Source organism: Camarhynchus parvulus, chromosome 1 (assembly GCF_901933205.1).
Source record: "Camarhynchus parvulus chromosome 1, STF_HiC, whole genome shotgun sequence".
Classification (NCBI taxonomy): Eukaryota; Metazoa; Chordata; class Aves; order Passeriformes; family Thraupidae; genus Camarhynchus; species Camarhynchus parvulus.
In genome coordinates this window covers 10,573,535-10,601,050 of record NC_044571.1, presented here as the reverse complement: position 1 = coordinate 10,601,050, position 27,516 = coordinate 10,573,535, and the positions used below count along the sequence as shown (strand labels likewise).

Genomic DNA, 27,516 nt, shown 5'->3' with positions numbered 1-27,516 from the left:
CATATGTGGACAACACAAGTAAAATAACTACAGCAGTGCAGTAATGTAGTATTGAAAAAAACAATATCTAAGACTTTCTGTGAAAGAATTTAGGAGGAGTATTAGAAAAATCCACTAGAAGGAGCTAGCACTATGTCAAATTTCAAATCAGTACAATAATTTAGAGATATCAGTGGTTGAAGAGGTATATAATATAATATCTTTGTTTTTGGGAAGAGTTACATTTGTATTCTTTTTAGTCTGATACTTTATTAATTTCATAAGATAATACAGAAAGTGTACAGTAATTGCTGATATGCTATCTATCATTAGTTAGGAATAGTTAACTTTCTATTTTGGTATAGCATTTTGTCCCTTTTGAAAAATAATTTTACTAAAAATATCACAAATGATGGTATAACTGGCAGTCATGTGTTCTGTCTTGCAAATAAGAAAGAGATGGCCATATGATGAAAAACTAGATATGCTAATGTGGCTAATCTCTTTGATAAGATTTATGGAGTTAAATTTCTATTCTGTAAAAATCTAGAGTAGATTCACTCCTGTAATTAAGCTGTCTTTCCTCTCTACTGACTGACAGAGATGGACTGCCTTGTCTTACAATCCAGATAAACAAAGACAGTTTTATGGTGCCAAAAAATATCACTGAATCTGTCCATAAACATACTAACAAGAGTTTGATGGCAGAACTATATTGAGTGGAAGCTTTGCTTCTGAATAATGTACCTTCCCTTGATTTCTTAATATAAAATATGGAATGAACTGATAATTTTTGAAAGACTAGTTCAATTGCAAGAAAGAGCACCTGAGTTGCACTGCTGGTTTAGTATCACAAAAGCAAATACAAAACTGGGAAAGGAAAATATAAACACCTATTCTAGTCAGGCAAATTGACTTCTTGTCACGAACACTTACTGGTCTGTAGCTGCTTTTCTCTGGCATGCATGTCAGCAAATATTTGTTTGAAATGGCTGGTAAAAGCAGCAAGGTCAGCATCCAGAAACACTGGTGCTTGTTCTTTCTCTTTGAGTGCTTGACTTTGAGCCTTTAGCCGTTCAATCTGAGGCTGCAGGGTTGACATTCGAATGATTTCATCCTGCAAGTGAGAACAAAAAAAAAAAAAATCAAGACATGATACACAAGAAATGAAACCACTAGTGCCATGAAATCACCACTGTTTCAGTGCACATTACACAACTGTTTTGCTTCCAAATACTTCAGTTACAGCACACATCAATTCTACATTTTAAACCTTTCCTCACAAATCGATACCTCTACTCCCAATAAAATTGTCGCTTGAAATCACTGCTTAAAGCCACCTTAAAGTCACTTTCACATGACATTTTGCTCAAAGAAAATAAGAATGATTGTACATTAAATTTTCAACCCTAAGGAGCATCTTTTTCACATGAAGATGGGAAGAGAAAAACACCACATGTACAATAATCCTGGACCCATGTCTATTATATTATGTACAGACTAAAATGAAGTAGAAAAGGAGAAATGAAGATGCCCAGTGATTTCTAGCAGCCTCACAGTAACACATTAGAGGCTGAGGTTAAGATAGGATAGCACATAGCAGCTGGAAGGGACTTTAAGGGAGCATCTATTCCAATGGCCTGACTACTTCAGGGCTGACAAGTTAAAGCACATCGATAAGGACATTTTCCAAATGGCTCCTACAGACTGACAGGCTGGGGGCACCCACCACCTCTCCAGGAAGCCTTTTTGTTACCCTCTTCAAACACCCTCTCAACTCTGGTCTAAACCTGCCCTGGCCCAGCTTTGAACCATTCCCATGCATCCTGTGCCTGGATACCAGGGAGAAGAGGTCAGCACCTCTCTCTTCACTGCCCTTCTCAGGAAGCTGTAGAGAGCAATGGGGTTGTGCTATTATACCTTTTGCACACTGTGACATGTGCAACTGCAGAATACAAAAGAAATTAGCAAAGTAAGCCAAATGTACAGTTCATAGCAGAGATATTCAAAGAAAAGTTTTCTGCATAAGAACAGAGATTTCTGTAGGCACAATGCCATCTTGGAAATACCTGAAAATAGAAGTAATAGCATAAATCTCAATTTGGGTTTCAGTGTTTTCTGGTTGAGAGCTTCTGGAGTCAGAGATTTCCTAAAGCCAAACTTTTACAAGTATATCATGCCATTTATAATGCAATACTACACTTCAGTATATTGCTGTTTATCAGCATTTGCTTGTAAGTTCTACACCCACAGAGCTGTCTACAGTAAGAGAGAGAAGGAAATTTCTATGATGGTACAGCACACAAATAAAAACAATTAGGGAGACTTTAAGTGAATTGGTGTGACAGTTTTTTGTACAACTCCTGTGGTCCTCTCATATTGTGACAGGAGAATATTCCTCCATTTGACTACACAACCCACACTGAATCAGAACACAGGGTATGTAAGAAGTGGTCCTCAATGGCAGAATTTTGAAGACAATGTTCAGGCACAGATCCTTAACAGAGGTGAAGAGCAACATTTTCTTAATGAGGAACCAAAGACAGAGATTTTTACATTAAAAAGAAATATGAAAATGACTTTAGGCCCACAGTTCCCTCTAAGTGTCTAAGTATCCAAATAACTAAACATTTGGGGCAGATTTCAAAAGACTCATATCCTGGGTTCTACTGCCTCTTTATTTCTTTACCAGTCTTTCCTTTCCTTGAACAAATATTTTCAATAATTACTTTGTAAATCCAAGGAGTCCATTTACCATTTTTACACTGAAACACTGTAGGTCATAATCTCTCCCACTGTTGGAACACCTATGAAGAACAACATCATAAAAAACTTGAACAATCTCTAACCTTGCATCTTTCTAACTGAGCTTTTAGTGTAGCAGGATCTGTTGCTGGTGTGGGTTGTGTTCTCAGCCAGTTTTCTGCAGCAATTGCTGTCTGCTCCAGTTGCTGCAGCTGGGAGTAGAAGTCAATGATGTTATTTTGGTACTCCAGCCATGCCAGTCTTTCACTCAGCAACTGACAGAACTCAATCCAGCGGCTCTTCAGCTGCTCTGAGGCTTGTCTAATGTTGTCAGGATTCAGACCCTCTAGAAAAACAAGAGAAGATGCTTAAAGATAAACAAGTTAAAAATAAAAGAGGGAAAAAAAAGTAGGATAATTTAACAATTGAGTTTCTCTATTTGAGAGCTCATAAATCCAGTTAATGATTTATCATCAAATAACAGTTCTGAATCCACAGATGTTACACATTAGTGGGGAAAGCATATCAAAAATATTTAAAGTTGCTGCCTGGGTACTTTTTGTTGCTATGGGAATGAATTATAAACTACATTAAAGTACAAGAATGGGAATAAATCAAAAATTAGAGATACAATACATAAAGCTAATTAAAACTGCTGTAAGAAATAACCAAAAGCCTGACAGCTGGATTTTGAAAACTATGCCTGCACTGAAATTATATTTTAATGTACACAACTATTGCTGGCTTTTCTTCTATAAAAAGACTGATTACAATTAATAGGAACTATATTCCACAGTTATTTAGAGGTTTCTGGTAATCCAACCCATATATTCTGCATGATACATTATTTGAGAAATATCATAAACACTAAGAAATAAACAAAGTACCAGATCAAAGGTCCATCTAGGCCAGTCCTAGGTGTCCAACAATGACCATAAGGAGACAGTAAGAAAACAGCCAAGAAACCATAGGTGATGCTTCTCTATGGTTATTTTCAAAGTGATTGGTTTCTCTGATGTAGTTTGCCTATTCCTGTCTGTTGTTCAACAATCATGCTTATAATAAAGTTCATAGAATAAAGCTAACTTTAGTTATTGAAGACAAGGTAATTATTTAGAACAATTAAAAGGTAAAAGGAATTTTCTTCACTTTCTGTGAAGTAAAGCATTACATATGAAAGATAAGAAAATGTGTCTCAACATACTTCATAATCACTCTGTAATTTGAACTCAGAATGACTTCAAAATAATAAACTAATAATCTCATTTATTTTTCAGTGGAAGTTTAAATGTAATCCCTAATATTTTTTAAATTGTAATGACATGTAATGATACACATGGCAATAGGGCCAACATTGATTTCTAAATGAGTAAAATTCTCAAATCATTGAGCAATGCCATATGCTTAAGAACACTTTTAAAAACATCATCACATAGTCATACAACAGCCAACCAGTTAAACAGAAGATATGTTTTTTATCAAAATAATAAAAATTACTTTTCTTTAAAGCAAGTTTAAAAGTAAATGAGACTAAAGCCTTCTGTGCTCCCCTTCTGCAATCTTTGATACACTACTGAACATGGGTTTTCTTGTTTGCAATCTGCACTCCAAATCTACAGGAAAATTTCTTTATCAGGATCAAAAAATAGTAAATTTCATGGCAATTTTGGAAGGTAGTACATAGGAAATAAAGTCCTAATTACAGCTAAATGCTGTAGTAAAAATAATAAAAAGTACTGGAATTTTTTTAATAATAAAATATTCTAAGGAATTGCTATAGCGTATGCTATGTGGCAAACCACACTAAATTATAATTGGGGATCATGTCTGTTGTGGAGCATCACAGTGCTCTGGCAAATCCTGTTCTGGATCCAGCTCTGGGCTATTTCATTCAGAGTTGCTTGGAAACAGCCCACTTGGAAACAGACTGTGCAGTAACCTGATAGCAGCTCTCTGGATATGCTTTTGCTCTGGGATGGTGCCCCAGCCAAACAAATTGTACAGCATTTCAAAAAGCAAAACTATTGGAAAAATAGAAAGCCTAGTACTACTGGGAGATAATGGGTGGTGGCTGGTCCACATTATACTCAAAAAAACTGAAGAGCACATTTTAAGGACTGATCAAGGATATAAAATGAACTTTTAAGCATGAAGAGGTAAAAGAGGATTTTGACACATCTTAGTAAAATCCAAAAGTGATCTTGTCTTCTGTGAGTGTGTGTATGCATCTGGGGATGTGGTAGCATAACTACATCTTCTAGAAGTTTAATGTCTAATGAGCATGTGAAGAGGCAGAATAAACCTGAATGGCACAGCACATCTGAATACCAACAATCACAGACAACCAGGCACACAGATACTGACTTTTAACAACAGCAAGAACAGGAATATGTATAGACAATAAGACTTTAACTATGCTGTATTTTAACAATTGTTTCTGCTTTGAGTTGTGTATAAAAATGCTGTAAATTCATAACAGAGAGCAGATTATCTTGCCATTGTGTTCATTATTATCTCTGAACCTGGAAGACATTGCTTGAGAGTTTGGCAGGCTAGATATAAAAAGATCACTTTATTTACTCCTCCTTTTCTTTCTTTTCAGCTGCCAGAGTCTCCCAAGTACCCTTAGGCAAGATTATGATTACCAGAAGTGCAGTCATGGATTCTCCACATATAATACTTTTCACTGCAATATTTTCTTCTAGGATTCAGAGAGGACTGTATTTCAGATGAAAATCTAGATTCACTAGATCCTCCTTTGTTATTTTTCTCATAGGTCCCTCTTCACATGACACATTTAAATATGTAAAAATAGCCACTATTATTCAATTTTCTTTAATTATTTTATTTAACATCTAACCTTTGAGTCTAAATGTGAATCCATAAATACATAGAGAAAGAAATGCTTTTACTCTTCATGTTCCTGAAATGGACAGTACAAAACTGCTTTGTGCAGAGTCGCATTTGGTAAAATATTGCAGAGGTGCACCTTCATTAGGCAGAATATCCTACTGTAAGGAAGATAAAATCTCCATAAAATGTGATTTTAACACTTTTATTTTTCAGTCCATTCAGGTAAAACCAAATTTTCCATCAGATGTTAGCATGTCATTTCCAGCAAGATGTAATAAAATGGCTGTTACTTGTGCTTGAAATCATTTGGGCAAGTCTGACCCACTGGGGAGAATCAAGAATTTCACAGAATCATGGAATCGTTGGGATTGGAAGGGACTTCTGGAGATTACCCAGTCCAACCCCTGTGCCAAGGCAGGGTCACTCAGAGCAGGTAGCACAGGAATGTGTCCAGGTGGGGTTTGGAATGAATCCAGAGAGGGAGCCTTCATGACTTCCCTGGGCAGCACAGGGTTCCAGTGCTCTGCCACCCCCAAAGAAAAGAAATTCTTCCTCTAGTTGAAGTGAAACTTTCTGAATTTTAATTTATTACTCCTTAATAAAGTCCATTATTCCTTGTCTGACTGGAAACTTTCTTCTGTGATAACTACTGATTTCTGGACTAACTTAAGCACCTTTACCAAGATATAGCAAAAGTGCACAAGCAGGCAAAGAAACAATATAAAACCCATTTTCTGGTAAAACATTATTTTATGAATAGTGGTTGGTTAATAATCTTTTCATGTTTCACATTCCAAAACCTTCTGTATAATCATTGTATAAATATACTGTACCCAGAGGAAACAGATCATTATCTGAAGTGCATCCATTAATTTTATTACCTTGTATACTGCACATAATAAATTGTGCCTGAATATTTTTAATTGTGCAGCACCTTACATGCAAGTGCTTTGGAATTGCCATTTAATATGAAATATATCTTGTTAAGTGCATCTGTCATTTGCACAGTTCTGTGATAGAATAATGTAATATTATTTGGTTTCTGTAGCTTTCGACTCTTGTTTAACTTACAAGATAATGTATTTCTTCCACAGAATGGTGGCATTTTGAAATTACATGTTTTATTGCAACAAACTGATTCGTATTCACTTTAATGCTTCCTGTCAAAAATCTCTGATTATTCATTTTGATGTCCTGTTTATTTTACTCTAAACTTCTATAATTGCCAAATGTCCATTCCAAGTACTAAACTACTTTACTTATGCATCAACAGATTTTTTATTCTCTTTTATAATATGATTTAGCAAAGAAAAACAAAACAGATTTTTTTTTCCTAGAAACACTGGTAAACAGGATATATGTTTTCACTGATTTCAATCATCAGTCTTTAAAAGCATGAGCAAGGAGAGGCAGAGCACAGCCTGTGAGTGTGGTTGGGAAAAGAAGAATCCACCAAAAAGCATCAATGATTTCCCTTGTGATGGGAAAAGCCCTTCAAATGACAATGTCCAGACCCCCTGCCTACAAACACAGGAGCAGCTGTGCTGTGGGAGAGGGCAGATCTTTCCAGGGTAAAAACACTTCTGCTGACAGTGGCTGACAATATTTACATAGGTCTAGAAGAATGTCCTGTGTAAATATGTTTCCTAAGAATATTTCCCTCTGCTAAGGAACAAATAAATTAAATCCTAAATATACCAATCCAATTCTCTCCAGAGTCCTGTTTTTTTTACTTATTCTCTCTCCTTCCTGTCACAGAGAAAAAAAAAAAGGCAAGGAAAGAAATACAGATGATTCAACAATGGAGTTCACCACTATTCTGAACTTGTTCTTATAATTCACCAGTGGTCTCATCTTTTTATGCTCTTTGTCTGTTACATTCAGAATCTTGTTTATGAGCAAACAGAAAGAATATTTTAAGTATTAAGTAAAGCCAGCACATTCAATGCCAGCATAATTTGAATCTTAAGTAATCTAATCATTATTAGTCCAGATCTAATTGACACAGAATAAGTTAAAATTAACAACACAATTAAAAATGTCATCACTTGACTACTGAACTGATCTATGCCTTAAATCTGCTTGCCTTCTGTGGTCTTTTAATTAGAGATTATACTGCAAATGCATGACAATCATCAATTCAATCACTGACTCATTTCCCTAAAGAATAACAAGGAGAGCATCATCATTTTTGATCTGTAAATTGTGGTAGTTAGAAAGGTTTTTCATTAAAATAACATAGTACATCTTCCCTCCACTAGATGTTAAATTGCAGATCTCCCACAAATCCATACAGGCACATTAATAAATTCCAATTCCTTCCCATTTTATGGAAAAAGTTCCACCACTGGAATAGGAAGATATGAAGGAATAGTTAGGCTGATCCAAAAATGTTATTTTTTGAGATTCAGCAAATTTTTCTTCTTGTTCTCAGTGAATACAACAACAACAAAAAAAATTAATTTACACAAGACGCAAACACTATAGAAACTTAGTTGAATTACTGTAGAAAATATAAAGCTGTATAACTCGACTACAGTTTGAAGTGAGGTTTTAAAGGTAATATTTTTACTTAACTTTTAGTTCGGTTTCAGCTGAACTAAATTGAACCATTAACTGCAATTAGATCATAATGATTGGAAGAAAAGGCAAATAGAGAGTATGTTGTACACAAAAGAATGGCTTTACAATGGCAGTTAACTTCCTCTACCCTCAAGGAGTAATTTTGAGCACCTCACAAGATATTCCATTTGCTGATTCTTTGTTAAAATCATCTCATAATTCTCACCAGCTAATGTTAATTATTTATTCTAATCTCTGCTGCTGGCAATTACTGCATTAATTAACCATTCCAAACACTATTCTTCAATTTGTCTTTGCATTAGTGGAGAAGTTGCAAGTCCGATAGATACTCAAGGTTTCAAGTCCAGAGGAATTGTTTATCTTTTAAAAGGGATTGCTTCCTCCCTAAAACCATGACAATAAGAGATCTTCATTTTCACAGCCAATTATGTCAGCCACACCAGAAGGTTTTTTCTACCAAGGCTAACACAATATAATGCATGACACAGACCTCAGAGCAGCTGACAAAGTTGAAGAAGCTGATAAAGTCATGCTGGCTTAGTTAGTCTACCCTGTGCCTGCCACCCAGTTGGAAGATGTGCTTCCTAAAAAAAGAGGTCTGACTTGAGAAATACTGGAAATATTTACATGCACATCTAGCCAAATGTAAACCATTAATAAGGATGGACCCATGGATTGAGGGACAGAAAAACAGTCTTGAGTTAAAACTCCATGCGAAATTATTAGGACAGAATTTAGTCTACTTGATACATGACATGGTAGGCACTACAGTGCAGGGTAAGCAGTATTTAAGATGGTAGTGAGTTCGACAACTAACACCAAAATTAGTCATCATAAAGTACTACATAATCCAAAGAAACTAAACTGGAATTCTTGAGGTGCAGGTCTGCACTTGTCCAATGGAAGAGTGAGGCATGCCTAATATGCCCTAGACCTCAACCAGATTCTGCCCAAAATAGGAACCTCAGTGAATCAGCATACAAATTTCAGATGCTTCCCTAAAAGTCATGTACAATCAATTCTCCCAGACAGAAAACATAAAAAGTCTGAACTTTTTACATCATCAACCATGGAAAAGTGCCCAAATTATTTCAAACAGGGTGCAGATGTTGCCAGACTGCCTTCAGTATATTCACAGAGTCTGGGAAGGGACTCATTGTAGCAATTGGTACAGTAATGATAATGAAATATGTCCTACACATTAAATATGGTCTCTTTTAAAATTTACACCTTCATAATTAAGCAAAATAATTGTAGTATTCCATCAAATTTCTTTATCTTGGCTAGTTAGTACCTCAGACTTAAAGCATTTTACTTTTAGCAATTTAATTATTGGTTATTCGTTGTAACAATTTAAGAGAAAATATATGTTCCAAATGCCAGTTTACTCAGCATCTGTATTTCTGGTAATCATATCAGTATGACAGATGTTGGCCCATTTTAATTATTTGGTTGCAAGGCAAGATATTCTTTAATATTAAGAACAATGACATGAGTTACAGTTTTACCTTCATGAACTTTTCCTTGGGTTTTGTTTTTCGCTTATTTAAAAGTTCAAAAGAATGGTGTAATGTAATAATTTCTTTGGGAAAAAAAAAGACAAAAATCTTGAAGCTATTTTTCTTTGTTCAAGAGTTGTATAAACTTTGACAATTATTATATTCAAAAAACCAAATGCCAAAAATTTTTTCCAAATCCCAATAAAATGTTATATTTTCTATGATACAGAACATTACAGAAATATGTATATTACAAAACATACATTGTATATTAAAAGTCAGGAAGTATTTTTCCCCAACTGGTTAAAGTAATGCCTTTGGAACTGTCTATCTCAGATGTGTTAATGTACTTCAAAATGTAGAGAACTCAGAAAATAAGATTACAACTTAAGTCTCTGCACAGAACAGATTGTTAATATACAATTCATTACTGTGAGTTTCTAACACATCTCTCTGCATGGTACTAAAGTGGTAATGCTTTTTTTCTCTTCTCTAATTAACAGATTTAACATTCAGAAATAATAAAAGAAATATAAAGCAATATCACTTTCCCGTTCCATTTAGACAGTATGTGCTAATATAATTCTTGTGATAAATATGAACCTGTTCGTTGATCAAATCCCTAAGAAGATTATCTAAAGCAACCCCCAAGTAATTACCATTCACCATCTGTTCCACCAGGGCCTCAGCTGATCTGCTGGCATCTTGCAGTTTTCTGTACTTTTCAGGCTTTTCTCGTTGGATGGCCTGCAGCACGACAGGAAAGGTGAGTATATCAACAGATGGATTCCATACAAGAAAGTTATTAATCTCAGGGATGTCTTCTGATTTCTTGAGACTTTCTACCCCATCACATTGCCCTGACTGCCCCCCAGTTTGTAATGACAGAGGTAAGCACCATAAACAACCACCAGGAAGGGAATTGGTCAAATACAAAAACAGAGAGTCAGAACACAACAGAGCTGACAAATGACACATCTCAGTATTTTATAGACTCATAAAAGATATAGAAATTAAGAGCTATTTGAAGCACAATATTTCAGAAAGAAAATATTAATTTAACAGAAATGCCTTGTGGAAGAATAGATTTGCTTATTTTCATGGTAAAAGCAAAAACTGACCATTCTCACCAAATCACAGGGAGTCACAGCATTCTACAGTATCAAACCCATATAAAATTTGATTGCTTATATTTTACTACTTTATTTAAAAACTAAATAACAACTGTAAAATGCATAAAAGACCATATGCAGCAGACACCCATATATGGGCTATTAAGAAGTAGAGCTGGAGATTTAATACAGGTTTCTCATCATGTTTTGTACTTAATACTCTTGATTCACCTTTCTGTAGACAACAATTGCTCACCAATGTTAAGGCCAGCTAGTAGGGCCTAGTAAAGGCCAGCTGCTAAAATTCTAAGATATAGTAGAATCTAAATTTAAATATCATTTTGGGTCAGTAGAAATACTGGTGGAAAGTAAATCCATTTTAGATCTGACAGCCCATCAATGCTGTCTTGTAATTAACACCATGAAGTCACTTCATTGATTTTAAACTAAATTAGTTGCATAATTTAGGTGTAATTTAGAAGCTCAAAGATGCACAAATTTGATACTAAAAATAAAACAGACTATATATCTCCTGAGATTCTGACCAACACAGGGTCCCATAAATCAAATCCCTCACTTTCCTGCAGCAGATACACACACACAAGAGGATATGTTCCCCCAAATCCTACATGATGTATAAGGAAACACAACACTTGGCCCTGGTTGCAGTCTCCCAGGCTGGCTGATCCCACTGGGCTTCCCCATTACCCTGTTAATTTCCACAGCAAAGTTAAATGCTGCATGACTTCACAAAGGCGCCCTAAACTGAAAAGAAAGCTCAAGTAGGTGTCTAAGAATGCATTTAGTAAAAGACTCGTATATACATAAATTTGGAAATACTATTTTTCAAATAGATTGTTGCACCCATATGGAATGAATATAAACACCTTTGAAGAAACTCTCCTAAAATAACTTTTCAAATGTGATGTTTAAAACATCTTCAGTTTAACAAGAAGCAGCTCCTGGAAGACACTACAAGTGAGTAGACACAGAAACTTGGAAGAGAAATTTTCAATTAAATTCATGCTTTTCCTCAGCCTACCTATAACTGCTATCCATTTGTGCATACAGAAATTGTTAAGCAGCAAGCTTTCTAACAATATCAAAGATTCTTTTCAACAATGTCACTAAAACAATTTTGGATAAATGAAATATATAAAGAAATATATTTAGAGAATAATAAAATAGTTTGTATTTTATAAATATATTTAATATATAACTAAATTACCACTGAAATATTATGAAGTTTAATCCCACTAAGTTACAGATGACTGTATGAATTATCTCTCATTTTCAAAAGTCAATAAAATCTTGCACAATTACCCAGAACAATTTAAATATTTTCCAAATTTAAAAAGTAAATTAACTCTCTGCAGAGTTCCAAAATCTCTTACAGAATCTTAATTAATACTACTCTTTCTATAATGCTAGGTATAATTAACATGAGAATAACTACTGAGAACTCAAAGGAATCATTAAAACACTAAAATATACTGAAAATAATTCTACTCCGTCTGTAACACGAGGTGTGTAATTATCATGTGTATAACTGTAGTGAGCAGAAAAAAAATCATAAAAAAAACCCAAAACCACTTCATAAAATATGCTAAAACTTATCTTTTTAAAACATAAAAATGATATGACATATAAACTTGTGGAAGTCAACCCTTCCCTGCCTAGCATATGCTATGTGCGCAGGAAAATGTGGAGAAATGTCCACCTCTCTCCTGAAAGACTCAAATTTCCAGGTCCTGGCAGAAAATATAAGCACTATGTATAGAGTCCTTAAATAAACATATCAAACTTTCAGTCAACTATTTTTTCCATACATTTTTATGTAATTGGCATATATTATGCAATTGAAGGTCGGGCACTGGTTACAAGAGGAGAAACATACACAGGAAGCACAGTGATAACCAAAGGAGGAGAAACTGAACTCTTGGTTCCTCCTACAAAGACAAATGATGTGGCCTGGGGAGAAAGGAGGAAATTCACTCTAGTTTCTCAAAACAATGAGCACATGTCCCTGCCATCGCTTGCCAAACCTGCAAATTGTGTCTTGGGTTTTTAAGAACCTCAGAAGAACTATTTCCACAACCCTGTGTCAAGTGCCTAGAAATAAATGGAACAGTCCTGGAAACACCTCTCATTTATCTCTTTGGCTCTGTTTTCTTCATTTTTTCCTTTACTAAAAGGGACTATACTCTTGATCCAAGTTCATTTATGTCACAAGTAGAATGGGATAATTTTGAAGGGATTTGTGAAGTTTTGAAACTTAAATTCTGTATAATATTATACAGAAAAATGTTATAATAATATGATTCTTATTCTATGTAATAGACACTTTTTGACAATAGCAGCTAAGCCACTTCAAAATATCTCCAAATACATGACCTCCCTCCTTTTTTTTACTCTTTTTGCCTTCTGTAAAAGATTTTTTCAGAAAAAAAGACACCAATATTAGAGGAAAAGGTTAACTTGGTTAACTTCATGGGCTTTTGTCAAAGTAGAGATTAATTATCTTTTGGACTACTTTGTAACAGACAATGCAAATACATTATATCTCAGCTTTAATTGATTGAAAAACATTATAAATTCATCTTTAGCTAAATGCTAGCCAAAGGTGAAGGGGCATTTTTTACAAATCTAAACATTTTATTTGACCCTGAGATTTTAGTTGGCAGTTAATGACTTCATAAAGTAGAAAATACTGATGGCTGGAGAAATTTGGATATTATTCATCTATCAAATCAACATGTTTCTTTGAGAGCTCTGTGAAAAGATGCAGGGCAGCACTCCCTGACCTCCTGTGGTGGTGACCCATCACCCCTGAGAGCAGAGAGGTAACATTATCATCACCACCTCTGACAGTGATTCAGCTCTCAAATACCCAAGCCAAACATAGCATGCTGGAAAAGGTCACTAAAACAAAACAAACATATGAGAATGGGACTTCTGAGAATGCCAAGAGAACAAATTTAATTGTCTAGGATATCTGACATTTTCCCTTACATCTGTTCCTAGTGTTTATCTTTGATTCTGAATTTCTAGGTGCTTCTTCTCGGGTAACCAAAACTTCTTTCAAGGATTTTTATTTCCAGTTTCTTATTGGATAGTCTCAAATCCAATTTACTAAGTAGGATTTACTACCTGAAATTGTGGAGGTTTTTTTGCACCTGAACCTTTATATATTTGAACTTGCAATACTGAAAGCTCATTATAGCTTAAGAAAAACATAGAAGTCCTGAGTCATTCTTAGGTCTGATTTTAGTAAAATACACACACTAACTGTAGAATGTTTATGGTGGGATACAGTAAAACAATATTTACTACGTTAATGTTTGGATGTCTCCATTATTTAGGAGTATGGCTGGTCAACAAACTCCTTCTATTCTTACGGCTTTGCAGTCTCCCTGCCCAGGTAAGGTAAATATCTTTCTTCTGTATCAGGGAAGGGATATAAATACTTTTCTTCTCCCCAGACATAGGAATGGACTTTTTGCACATATCTAATATATTCAAGCTACATAATACATCTGCCAAAGGCTAATTTCCTGCCAGCACCTGAAGAGCAGCTGCCTTAGCAAACAGAATCACTGCATTTCATACAGCCTGCTCTTGGCTCTGTCTCCCCCAGGACTCCTCTGAGCTGGGATGGGAGCAAGCTTTTGTACTTCATGAATCACCAATGATGGCAAAAGAGATTTCCTTGTGGATTTCATTTCCGACACCTCTGTCCCTCTATCATGCAGCAGATGCACTTCCACTCAATCTTATGGATGTGACCCCTCATCCATGAAAAATGATGGGCAGGAGCAAGCTGCCACAAGAAAAAAACAGCCCTGAAACTAGTAACTGTCCCCAGAAGAGCAGCAGAAAAGAAAGTCATCACAAAAAGGCTCTAGGACTCAGCACTGACTACAGTAGGGAATAAAGGACAGTTTTGGCACCAGCCACCCACAGGTATTCTGTGCTATACCAAATTATGTTTTCATATGGGCAAAAATCCCTAAATGATAAAGTAAGGCCAAGATAAGACTTCTGCACACATGTGTAGATGGTCACATGCATGCATGTACAACACTGGGGCATGACTGTGGATGTCAGTGTCAGTGCACATCCTCCTGGTTTTGCCTGGGATCCAGTGATTTTCTTCTCAATAGCTGGGATAGTGCTGTGTTTTGGTTTCATTATGAGAATAATATTGATAACATTCATGTTTTGGGTTTTCTAAGTGTGTCTACTCTAAGTCAAGAATTCTTTTTTTGTGTGTCACGCTCTGCCAGTGATACACAAAAAATTAAAAAAACCAAAAAACTGGGAGGAACACAGCCAGGACAGGTGATCCAAACTGGCAAGGGGGATGTTCCACACCATAGAACAATGTGCTCAGTGTATAAACTGGGAGAGTTACCTGGAAGGGGCTTATTTGGGTTCAGGGAGTGGGTCTAGCCTTGGTTAGCAGGTGGTAAGCAATTGCATTGTGCTTCACTTGTGTGTTGCTTGCTGCTTTCTATTATCTGAATTATTATTTGCTATCATTATTATATTTTACTTTATTTCATTCAACTATTCTTATCTGAACCTACAAGTTTTACTTTTGGTTCTCACCATTCCATTGGGGTGGGCTGGGGGATGTGAGCAGGTGTGGTGCTTAGTTGCCAGCTGGGCTTAAAGCACAACAGAACAATAAAATCTATTTCAATTATCTCTCACATATGTTTTCCTTTCTGAATTTCATTCTTTTTTTATATGCCTTCTACAACTTTACCAGAAATTTTATAATATGTTAAAATACATACTATCTTGTTTTCCATTGATTTGAGGTACACTTTGAGAGAACTAATAACTAAAAGTGTTAAAAAGCAGCAATGAAACTGTTCAAATCAATAAACTGCAAAGTACTTTCTGCTTTGTCTCTCATTTAATTGATTGAGACAGAGATAAGACCAGGAAAAGTCAGGTCAGGACAAGTTTTAAGACCTGGCATTTATAAAAACTTGATATTTTTCTTTACTTTGTTAAAAAGTGTGTTCAAAGACTTATACTGACTGAAAACGATTCAACACGTAATCCATGTAGCACTTGTCAAGAGTCACCCTTCAGAGTTCTCACTCTCAAATTAATACATGCAATAGAATGTTTTCTCCCTTAGAGCAACTAGAAACTTGTAAATGTAACTTGATTTTCTCTATAAAATGCTTATTTTAAAGGCAGCGACACTCTGTGAAATTAAAACGGGTCTTGGTCCTTAAAAATATTTTCAATGTTAATGAAGGATACATATTGATTTTTCTTATATCAATTTAGAATTAATAACTAAAATTATTGCAAGAAACTTGGAATTTAACATGGAATTTAAAAATGTACACTTAGTCACAAAATTCCATGTTACTCAATCTTATAATAGCTGATTCATGATGGAAAAATAGAAAATGAGACAAACCACCAGCAAATCTAAATTCAATACAGTAACTTTGTTCCACCTCTTTGTGTTTTAGGAGTAGGCATCAACATGGGTTTTAATGATGTTCCACAACATACTATGCTACTATCCAAGATAATTATATAAAGCCCCTTTCTCTTGGAAAAGATGGACATTTTTTCATTGATCTGCAAAAATCAAATAATGAAGGAAATTTGTAACAGTGTAGTTTTCAAGGGCAAAATTCAGCAATTCAGTCTATGACACACAGACACACAAACATAGCTACTTTTTAAGCAGTGCATAACCATTCACTTTGTTAGGAAAGAACAGTTTTTGGTCCTGATATGGTACTACAATAGAGTAAAAAACCACCAAAAACAAACAATAAAAGCCCTGTGGAAAGTGGTGATTGTCATATATATCTTACAGCTCTGTAAAGGAAATAGATATAGATTTTCTTTAGCATCCACTCCAGCAACACTTTTTCTTATTCTTCAGTTTATGCATGTATAATGTCAAATTGAGCTGTTAGTATAGAATGGATTGCACATTTAAGTAATGATAACTTAATATAACTTTATAACTTTACAAATATATGTAAATTTATATATATTTTATATATATTTTATATATATATATATAAAACTTTATATATATATGTATATATATAACTTAATAACTATATATATTTTGGTATAACTTTACCTAAGACTGTCATGGATCTACAATACCGTAATTAAATATGAATATATGAACAAAAACAGCAACAAAAGTCTATTTGTTCAGACAAGCTGCGTAGTAATTTTGGCGCCAAAATCTGAAATTCACAGAAACAGTCAACACTTCTAAATTTATCTTGGACAATCAATGCTTGTCAGTCTACCTTTGAAATCCTTTAAACTTGGACTCTGAAAGCACTTTGGCAAGCAAATACAGACTAACAGACATGGACATGAGTAGTTTCTCCTACATTGACTCTTTCTCTGAGGTCTGAGAGGTTCCCTTCTTTCCTGAAGATGGCAAACTCGGGGCTCTGCAGCAGCGCCTCGGAGCGGGTCATCCAGCTGTGGAGCTCCGTGGTATCCGAGTCAAACCTGAGAGACAGAAAAGTGCAACAGGACTTTCAACTTCCACAGTTCCTGAGAACAGGATTGACAGCAAATGTGGTCGTTTAAACAAGGGAATAAACAGCAATTTGTATCAGCAAAATACAGTTTAAACTCCCATATCTCATAAGGGAGTTCATAAAACTATTCACTTTTAAATTTAGAAATGTAGAAATACTTTTTCATTTTTAAGACCCGATTTGACAGTTGAACAGATACAATAATTTCTACAGTAAGTATTTTAATTTTTCAAGCTAATGTTTTTGGAAGATATGAAACAAATGTCTGTCAGTGAAGGAAGCATACCACAAGTCCTGTTGGCTGAGCTGAGGATGTAAGACCTACCAGTCTGACCAAATGCAGCCTTCAAAGATCATTATCCCAGCCTGTGATTTTGCAATTATGAAGAAAATTCAAGCAGAAAATTTGATGAAAGAAGATTTTTCTGATTAACTCAAATTTGTTGTACAATGTAATCACTAATCAACAAGTATAATTTTCCACAGTTAAAGCTTTAAAACCAAAATTAAGATCCCCAACTCTCTGCACTTAATTTATAACTAGTTTTTACTTCACAGCTGCCTTTACTACATTCTGGATTCTTTCATCAACTCCTTTAAAACTGATCTTAACTTGTGTTAACCACTATTCAGGTAATATCTCAAAATGCAGATATTTAAATTACTAATGTCTAGAAATTTTAAATTGTGATTCAGTATCTACTGTAGTTTTAAAACAAGAAGTTTCAGACAATATTTGTTGTCAGTTATGCTACACTCTCTGCTTGATTGCATTTCATTATTGCACTGTGTGTTCTAATATTTATATCCCTTTTGCATCTGACTTTCCTTCTGCAGCAATATGCTGAACACAATAGAGCAGAAAGACCTGGGGGAAAAAAATAACAAGCTGTATCTTTCAGTTTGCTTTATGACTATAGGTTGTATCATTTGCATACAACTGAAAATCTACTAAAAACAGTAACTTGCACAACAATTATACCCCTGGAGGAATTAATTATTTTATAAAAATACACTTCATTTTTACAAGAATTTATACTTCTAAAATACAAGAATGTAAGGCAAAACCAGGTGCTACATAAATCTACATATGCAGAATTGAAAAATGAATACAAGAAAGTATTCCATGCTTGAGTTAATATTTATGCTTCCTTTTTTTCCTTCTCCACTGTGATTTTTTTGTATTCATAAAAAATGAAAGCAAAAGAAAAAGAATTGCAAACTGCCTTAATCTTAGTCCAATATTCTACATTCAGTAATAAACTCTTAGGAATAATTTTGATAAAAAATTTCCTGATCATACTAACTGAATACTCATTCAAGGAGAAAAAACTGTGACTCTGAAGCAATGGAAGGTGCAGAAACCTTCAGTTTTAAAAAGAACTACAAATTCCAAAGCAAAAGACAAAATAAAATTCCCAGATGGTTCAAGGAATGTCTGTGCTGTTCTAATCCCTGAACATGAACTCCACAGTCAGTTGAGAGCTTCCTACTTCAGCTTTATTTCTGATCATTAAATCAGCTGCAATTCTTGAAATAAAATGTTATCTTTGTTCTATCCTTTGCACATTTGATGGTTACAAAACACCAGACATCTGATAGCAATGAAGTTTACCAGTGCCTGAGTACTAAAGTTCCTTGACTGCAGGTAAAATTGTATGAGTTCTGGAATTTGCTCCATTCTGAAGCTGCAGGCAAGTAGAATCAGCGAGTCCAACTCTGTCATAAACAGACTAGTGTTACCCTGATACAGGATGGAAATTGACAGAAAAATGTTTATCAGTGATCAATTCTTCAAGAAAAAGGATTTAGCCCTTGTCTTTGCAACAGCTGGAAGAAGAATGGGAGCATTTGGGATAGTTTTTGCAGTAAAACAAAATAATTAGGAACACATCTCATGGCCCAGAGAGCCATCAGATGGTGGCAAGTGTTAGACATAGATCTTTAAGGTCCATTCCAACTGAAAGCATTCTATAATATGATATGATTCTCTGATATGACCAAGCTGATCTCACATAACAGATTGCTCTGTCACTTGCAGTTTCTTCTGGAGATAAATATAATTTCAGAAACAAAGCCTCCTGTTCAAAAAAGGGCAAGAGAGTGGGGGGCAGAAAAGAATTAAAAATACGTAACAGTTAAGTCCAAGTAGCTTTTTGCAGTACATAAATATCTTTAAGATAAAGACATCTTACCTAGCAAGAAAAAAAAAAACACTCTGTCATGTTCACCTTGTGCAAAAGGAGGGAAACTGGTAGAAATTGCATTTAATCATTCTGCTTTAGTGATTGGATACTTCCTTTCTGAGCACAGCTGCAGTTAGAAATTATATTAGCTCTAGATTGATATCAAAGTATAGAGTCTTTAAATCTCTTAGGGACAAGAATAATTTAGACATAAAATAGTGCCAGACTGCCTTTCTGCCCCAACAAACTTCAGTTCAGGTAGAATTTGTAAAAATAGATCAATGGAAGATCCTAAATGAAAAATCACTTGAGAAATTAATCTTAACTACTTTAATTTAACATGTACATGGTCATGCTCCCCACCTAAAAATTCCATTTGGGGCAGAGGATTTATTCTTCATGCAGCAGTCATGCTTTTGTTTTCCACTTAGTCTTTTCTTCTGCTATTCTATAAGAGAAATACTATTTTTACTGGTCCCACAGCCCTCTCTTTACATGCCAGCATATGTCAGCTGAGTTCAAATGGAGACTTGTTTTTATTGTAAATATAAACAAATTAACTCTTGCTATTTAGTGATTTCCATAAGTTTTTTCTTTATTAGATAGGGGACTTCTAGTAGGACAAGAGAATCCTACTGTGGTAAGTATTGGGGTTGGACATTCCACTAAGAGAAAAACTTGATGCAATTCAATTGTGAAATGTCTCAAAGGTGAAGTTTATAATGTATTTAATAGAGAAAAGGAAAGCCAGAACAAAGAGTCAATTTTGAACAAATACATGGTGATCTAGTAAGAAAGTTTGGAATGGGAATATGAAGTGGGCATGTCTTGGGATGATCAAGAAAATCAATTTGTGGAGAATTTTCCATGAAAATGTGACTGGCATAGATTAAAAACATGATTTTTTTAATATGCTTTGAGTAAGTAGATATACAAACAAATTCAATCTTAAACTAGTTCATATAGGAACACAAGGCATGAAGCATCTTCCTGTCATGTGGCCATCATGGTACATAATCTTATCTCTAAACTGAAGGATTTTCATCTTTAAACTAAATTACAATGCTTCTGCAATCATGGACAGACACTGGTTTCAGTACTTTATTCTTTTAACAGACAGAAATTGCTTGACAATTTCCTTTGTTCATTTGTTTCCTTCCCTCCCCAAACAAAAATCACACTGGGCCTGTCACCAGTGTGAATCTTGGGCAGACATGAAAACATTTGCCCACATATTGAGTTGGCAGGGAATGATACAACTTTGATCCAAGAACCACTTCACTGAATTATTTCATTTCCATGTCTGGGCTTAAATCCCCAGCTCACCAGAGTCTTTCTCAGCTTGTAGCTCTTCACTGCCTAGAACATATCAAAGAACAACTTTACAGCACATGGTGCCCATTGGAAGAATTATTCTGATCTAATTCCCTGCTGTCTTTCTTCCTCCTTTGTATTTGAGGTTGATGAGGTTGATTAGTCGATAAATAGAGTTATGCTTATCTTCTAATTCAACTGCCAATTTATCCAAACATTTTTTTTACCTTCTTATTTTGTAGGTTTGAATTTTAGGTGTCAATTTTATTTCCTTTTGGAATGACATTTTGACCCTCCCTCCACATTTGTGTTACTATTAAGTTTAGCCTCATCAACATTATGACCAGTGCACTTCTGTAATACATACCAAGGCACGAAAAGAAATATCAAATCAATCCAAGTGTGTATCTCCAACAGAAACTCAACTAGAACCATCAGGTACAGAGTGCTTTTAAACCAAATCAATACTCTGTAATATTGCACGTAATTTCAGTTGCTAAATGTAAAGAATATAAATTCTGTTTATTTGTCACTAATCCATTTCTCACCTCACAAAAACTGTAAAAGATAAATGCTTACTAAACATTAAGAAGTGCCCATGTATACAGAACTCAACATACTCACACTCCTTATCCTCCAAATGAAAATGTTTATTAATTATTTCCCCTTTAAGCAACAGAAAACTGTTCTGTTGTGTTTTAGTCATCTTTTCCTTTTCTCTGGAACTGACTACAGTGATGAAATCAAAAACCACTAGGAAAATTGAAGACATTAGTTTCTTCTTTTTGAATGTATTACCTATCGTTAGATAAGATTACCAGAGCACAAGCTGAATTTCTGTAAGAGATTAAGGGTCAAACAACCCAAATGAGGGGCTGTAGAAGTGCTAAACAATCATCATTTAGTCCTGACTAACACAACTAATTGCACAGAAATGGGATCTATGAAACAATACCTATTAAAAAGAGAATTATAAAGTCCCTATGTTTTCCTTTGACAATTTTTTCTTTAAAAATCTAAACTTTTGCAAATAATGAGGGATTGAAATCCAAAATATAATAATTTTCAAAAAAGTGAGGATGTTTCTCTTTTCAAAAAGTTCATTTAACAGCTGTTAAATGATAAAAACACTAGATGGAGCAACTATCCTGTTTTAACACACCTTGCTCTTCAAAGGGCATTGAGTCTCTTTCAAATCTGCAGATTAACATTATACTAATAATAATGCTATGACAAGTACACTTTCCTTGGAAACCTTAGGAAGCATGTCAAAAGATATCTACCAAATTGCAAAGAAAGGTATCTTTGCTTGTTATTGAAGTATATTAATATTACAAATATATTTTAATTGAATATTAACCAGTTCTTACTTGTCTGCTATTATAAACTTTGCACGAACAGGGTAGTTCTCAGATTTTTTTATGATATGCAACTGACCTGTTTTTCCCAGAATCTGCAAATACCATGAAAATAAATATGTTATCTTGCATCCCTTTCTCCCATTTACAGTTTTTTAAATACTATAACCTCAGCTGAGCTACATTTATCTCTAGCCCTAATGCCTAATACATTATTTTCAAGATCTTATTATACAGCTCCAAGTATTTTCTCTTTCTCAGTTTCAAATTGATTCCTGTGGGAAAAGGAGCTTTTCTTTGACTAGTAACAGAACTTAACTCACCTAAGTTATTCTGACATTTTGAAGCATTAGTCCTGAAGGAGTTTTAGATTTTTAGGGGGAGAATGGAGGGTGGAAGAAATTAAAAAAAAAAAAAGTAATCCGGTTCTTATCTCTGCTTCCCTCCACTTATGGCAAAAACTTGCTTTAAGAGGCAAGAAAAAATCAAAAAACCAACAGCTTCCTTCCCATGCATTTGTGCCACAGTAAATAAGAGCAATGGAAATGTGACATTCAGTCCTGTGGATGTTATTGGTCTATAAGTCAAATTTCTGCTTCTTAATTTCTTCAGTTTAAATAGAGATTTTTATACTTCCAACCCTGATAAAACACTTGGGATTCTAGAAAGTTTGTTGCATCAATCTTAGCCATCCCTTTTTTTTCTCCTTGGCTTAGTAAACTGGAGGCCGTGCTCTTAGACAGTACACTAATACAGTATTCACTGAGTAGCCAAACTATTCTTCCTTCCTATAGTATCCAGTATCTCTAAAATATATAATTCACAGAGAAGCTAATCTGAAGTAGAAGTATTTTCAAACCTCTGGCAATGGGGCCTGAATTTATGAATGATGAATTTATTTCAGGCATAGTTCTTTTACAGAAACAACACCAACTAAAGAGAACAGAGGAAAGAAGCTGGCAAAACCTGGGAGCATTATTCACCACCTCAAAAAAGCCTCAACCCCCAACGTGGCTTTCCCTTCCAGGCCTAAAAATATCAAGCAAAAGCATGCAGTGTGTTGTGTTATGACTGCAGAAAGCAGCCAACACAATCTGGTTATTCACCTTTGGAAGGTTCTCACAAGTCTTCAGTAATTGCAAGGGCTTTTTTATCAAACCAAAACTAAGGAGTACACAACCATCAAGCATTAGTCATTAAGTGCTATGGGGCAATTTTGGTTGTAAACAGACGCAATATAGAATGATGTAGGAGAGGTTGAGAACCCCCATTCTTTTAATTTATTTTAAAAAAATCAAAAGGCATGCAGCACTATGGGCTTTGTTTATCTTTGGGTGCAGCTACAATTGAGTACAAACAAAAAAGTCCTGGCAGATCTTGTGGCCAACAATGCACCCAGAAAATAAATGACTGGATGTTTGGGAATACAATACTTTTTCTCCTATCAAATCAAAACATTGATCCAAATGGTGTCTAGCCACCAGTGAACAAAGATATTTTAACTAAGCACCCAAATTTTTAGATGAGCTTTCTTCTTCCATTATTATGCTAATATCTGGTATAAACTTATATTTTATTGTCTTTGAGAGAAACAATACCATTCTATAAAATGTGTTCATTTCCAAGGCTGCACTTTTACGTATTCGTTGAAAAAAAATCACAAAACCTGTTATTCTAAACTGAAACTTCTTCCCCAGAATTTACTCTCAAAGTGTTTTTCCAAAGCCATTTACTGACTGCTCCTCCCACTGTAGATCACCTGCTTGGACTTTCTAGAGACTAAAGGTACATAAATTGTGGGGTTTGGTGTTTTCTCTGTTCAGTTAGAAATGCCAAAAATATTATCTGAATGGAGAAACACTGCCTTCAGATAATATAACCATCATTCATCCTGCTGCACAGCTGCGGACATTTCCAACATCTACTTTGCTCATTTCCAAAATGTAGGTCCACTCACAGATATAACAATCACACTGGACTAGTTCTCATGTGCTGGTGCAATTCCAGTGTTAAAGAAAACTAGTAATTTTGACACACCAAACAATAGTTAGAGCATATTTTAAAATGTATGTGTATTAAAAAATAACTCTCTTTTTCCTTGTGGAAGTCAGATTTCTCTCTTAGCAGAGAGAGAAATGAAATGAACCTGTTCAGAAATGACTCTGATTTTAAATATCTTAAAGAAACCACCACTTATTCAAATACCTAAAGTCATCCCAGGCCAAGACTGAGAACTACAGATTGTTCCATCTTGACTCTTATCAAAAGTTAAACAGAAATTATGTGGTGAATGCACATATTTTAGATGGCATTAAAACAAATCAAAAACCCTTGAAATCTAGTATGCATGGTAAAAAATTATTAACACTGTAAATTTGGTAGCAGATCTACCAGTAATATATCTTAAAGCAATCCTAGTCTCAAAGTTGATAACACATCCTATTTTCTGTACAAGGATCAATCAGGTTTTTTCTATATAAACTTGTTAGTTGGAGTGCTTTAGACAGACATCAGTAGTAACACATAATTATCAGTTTCTATAAACCAAGGTAGTTTGGAACAAAAACAGTTCCCATAATCCAGCTAATTCCTGCCCTCAGGCAGTGTCCTTGCATGATGACTATCAAGTCTGTATTCTGCTTTACCCTGCCAAGTTTACTTTCAGTATTAAGGCAAATTAAAAGAATATAAGCAAGAAGGAAAATATATGCTTAGAGCAAATATATAGTAGTTGAAAAAGGAAATTCTGCACCAATTGGTCTCCAGTTTGATAACAGTGCATATAGCAACAATTTTCTTGAAGAAATAAAAAAATAGGTTTTTAAAAAATCATCCTACATCTTTTAGTTTTAACTAAAACAATGCTTTCTTTTATAACTGTAGTCTTGTGCTTCCTTATGAAGTAAGATCATTCCTAAAACTTTCAGTTCAGGGAAAAAAAGGTAAAAAGTTTTAAAATACCAATTACTTACATATTTTGAAACTGCAGGGAAAATTTCATTCTTAATTTTTCAATTTCAAAATAAAGCAGATCACTATTTTCATTTCACCATGTTACACTATAGGTTTATTGTCATATATAAGCCAACAGGGCCTCAATACTGTTTCACATCTTTGCACATTATTACAGAAACATTAACAGGGGTGTTAAGGCTTATAATTCCTGATAAGTAACAACACTGCCATCTAAAAATTCCTTTCACAAATTCAGAAATTGCAAGTCTGCTACAATCACTGCACTGCATCATTTTTAGTGCTTTGGAATATATTAGCAAAATACAACTCTCACAATTTAATGGTAACCTAGGATATGGGAAAAAACAGATTCCAAATGAGGACTTTAGAGATAGAATCAATTCATTGAAATTTAGCTCACAAACTGATTTAAACCAAGCACTTTCCATAGAAATAGTTATCCAATTTAACAAAAAGGGGGAGAATCACTCTTCTTACATCACATATACAGCATTCCTAAATAATGATGCAGAACTAGAAACCTTACTTTTAGAATGGTTATACCCAGGTACAACGCCTATATATAAAAAGTACCTATTTTTCCAATAACATAAAACTTCAATTTAAAAGAAGTCAGATTTCTCCTATTCTTTCTATATTTCACTCTTCTTAACAAGTGAAACACTTTTCTACAAGAAAATAGTTGTCCTGGTAAACACATTGAACTAAACAAAGATATTGTATATAGAAATAAGAATGAAACTGAATGCTGTTTCACATCCTTTTCAGTCTTTGAATCTATTACGTAGAATTCATGTTTATCAGAATATCAAAAACATTTCCAAAACATATTACAATGAACATTTGAAATCTACCTTCTTAGGACCTCATTTAGAATCTTAGTGCTTGACCAAATTCTGCTTAAACACAGCAGAATTTTTTCTCCTGACTTTAACTAGTGTTCAGTGTCAGTATAAAATCCCTTGTCACTTGTACTTGAGTTGCACATGAAAAAAAAGGTGAAAGTAATAATGATGCATGTTTCACAAAATATTAACTGCTTCTGGAGAGCTGCTATTTTTACTCCTGACCCATAAGCCCAGAAGAACACAATGAACTTTAGAAAAAAGGCAATATCTCCATTACTAGTATTTAAACTATAATAAAATTCTTCTTAAAGAATACATAAGTCTTAGAATTAATTTGGAATGCTTCTTGTCCATCACATTTCAAGACCCTAGCCAAGTGGGATGCCCACGATGCCATACATAAGGACTTTAACTGACTAGAATTAATATGCAATAGTACAGATGTAATCATTAATATTCTATACTGCTAAACATGTGTAATAGAAGCAAAACATAATCCATAACTCATGCTGAGTAAAGATAATAATCAGCTGGTCCCCTAGTAGAGAACAGAAATTTTAAGCTCAAAATAGCATACAGAAAAATACTGCAGTCAAATGACAATTTTTTCATTTTTGTCCAGACTCTATCAGTATTCTCGCTCTGTCTCATGATGATTCTCACCTCTTCCTAATTTCTGAATCCACAAGGAGTTGCCTTTTTTTGTGGGGTGGAGGTGGTGGGAGTTCCTCTTTAGCATGCTTAACCAGGATTTGCTCTCTTGTGGTCACCATAGTTACAGTTTCCATTACAGTTGTCTGTGTTAGTGATGTCTGAGTGGTAGTGACAGCCTGCGAAATCTGTGAGAAGTACAAAAACAGAGGTCATACATTATTTGAAAGACTTCAGTAAAGATTGTTTGGAAGAGCAATAGAAAATAATGAGAAACTGCTCTCATCTGATCACAGGCTGACCTTCAGGAAAAAACATTATATGCAACTCAAGCTAGATTGTTTTATCTGACTCACGGTGTGTGAATAAGTTATCTGCAAAAGCCAATATCAAAATCAAAAAGGATTCTAATGAACTTATAGCTCCCTGTAATCCCTGCTGAATGAAGAAATGAATGGAATGCTACAATGGAATCGAATGATAGTAAATAAATAAAATATTACTATTACTAGATATTGATTTCAGACTGCCTCCCATCTGAAAATTTGCTCTTTGAGAGGTGATAAAGGTATTAAAATGGCACTAAATTACCAATTATTAGTCTTAACATTTATAAAAATTTTCAAATAGAATGTAAACCACCATAACATACTTGCATGAAAAGACAGTTAACTTTCTGGCTGGAAATCTTAAATTAGAAAACATATATTAGAACGCAAATTAATTTGCATCAGTTTTATTCCATAATTAAAAACCAATATTTAGGGGGTCACACCAGATACTAATACCGATGGTATGTAACACCATAAACACTTCCTATCTAATGCACTTAGCTTTGCTCTGGTAATATGAAAAAAA

At 34.5% G+C, this 27,516-nt stretch overlaps 1 protein-coding gene across 7 annotated transcripts in view; it reads right to left on the bottom strand.

Annotated features, from left to right (window-relative positions):
• The window catches only part of DMD (dystrophin), a 1,148,514-nt gene that overhangs the window by 653,243 nt on the left and 467,755 nt on the right, over nt 1-27,516 (bottom strand). For all 7 annotated transcript variants that reach the window (XM_030961382.1, XM_030961390.1, XM_030961407.1 and 4 more), the window contains 5 exons: nt 26,671-26,846; nt 17,170-17,293; nt 10,319-10,406; nt 2,829-3,070; nt 916-1,096 (listed from right to left, as the gene is read on the bottom strand). In XM_030961382.1, the coding sequence (XP_030817242.1) occupies nt 916-1,096; nt 2,829-3,070; nt 10,319-10,406; nt 17,170-17,293; nt 26,671-26,846 (811 nt within the window). The remainder of the gene's footprint in view (nt 1-915; nt 1,097-2,828; nt 3,071-10,318; nt 10,407-17,169; nt 17,294-26,670; nt 26,847-27,516) is intronic.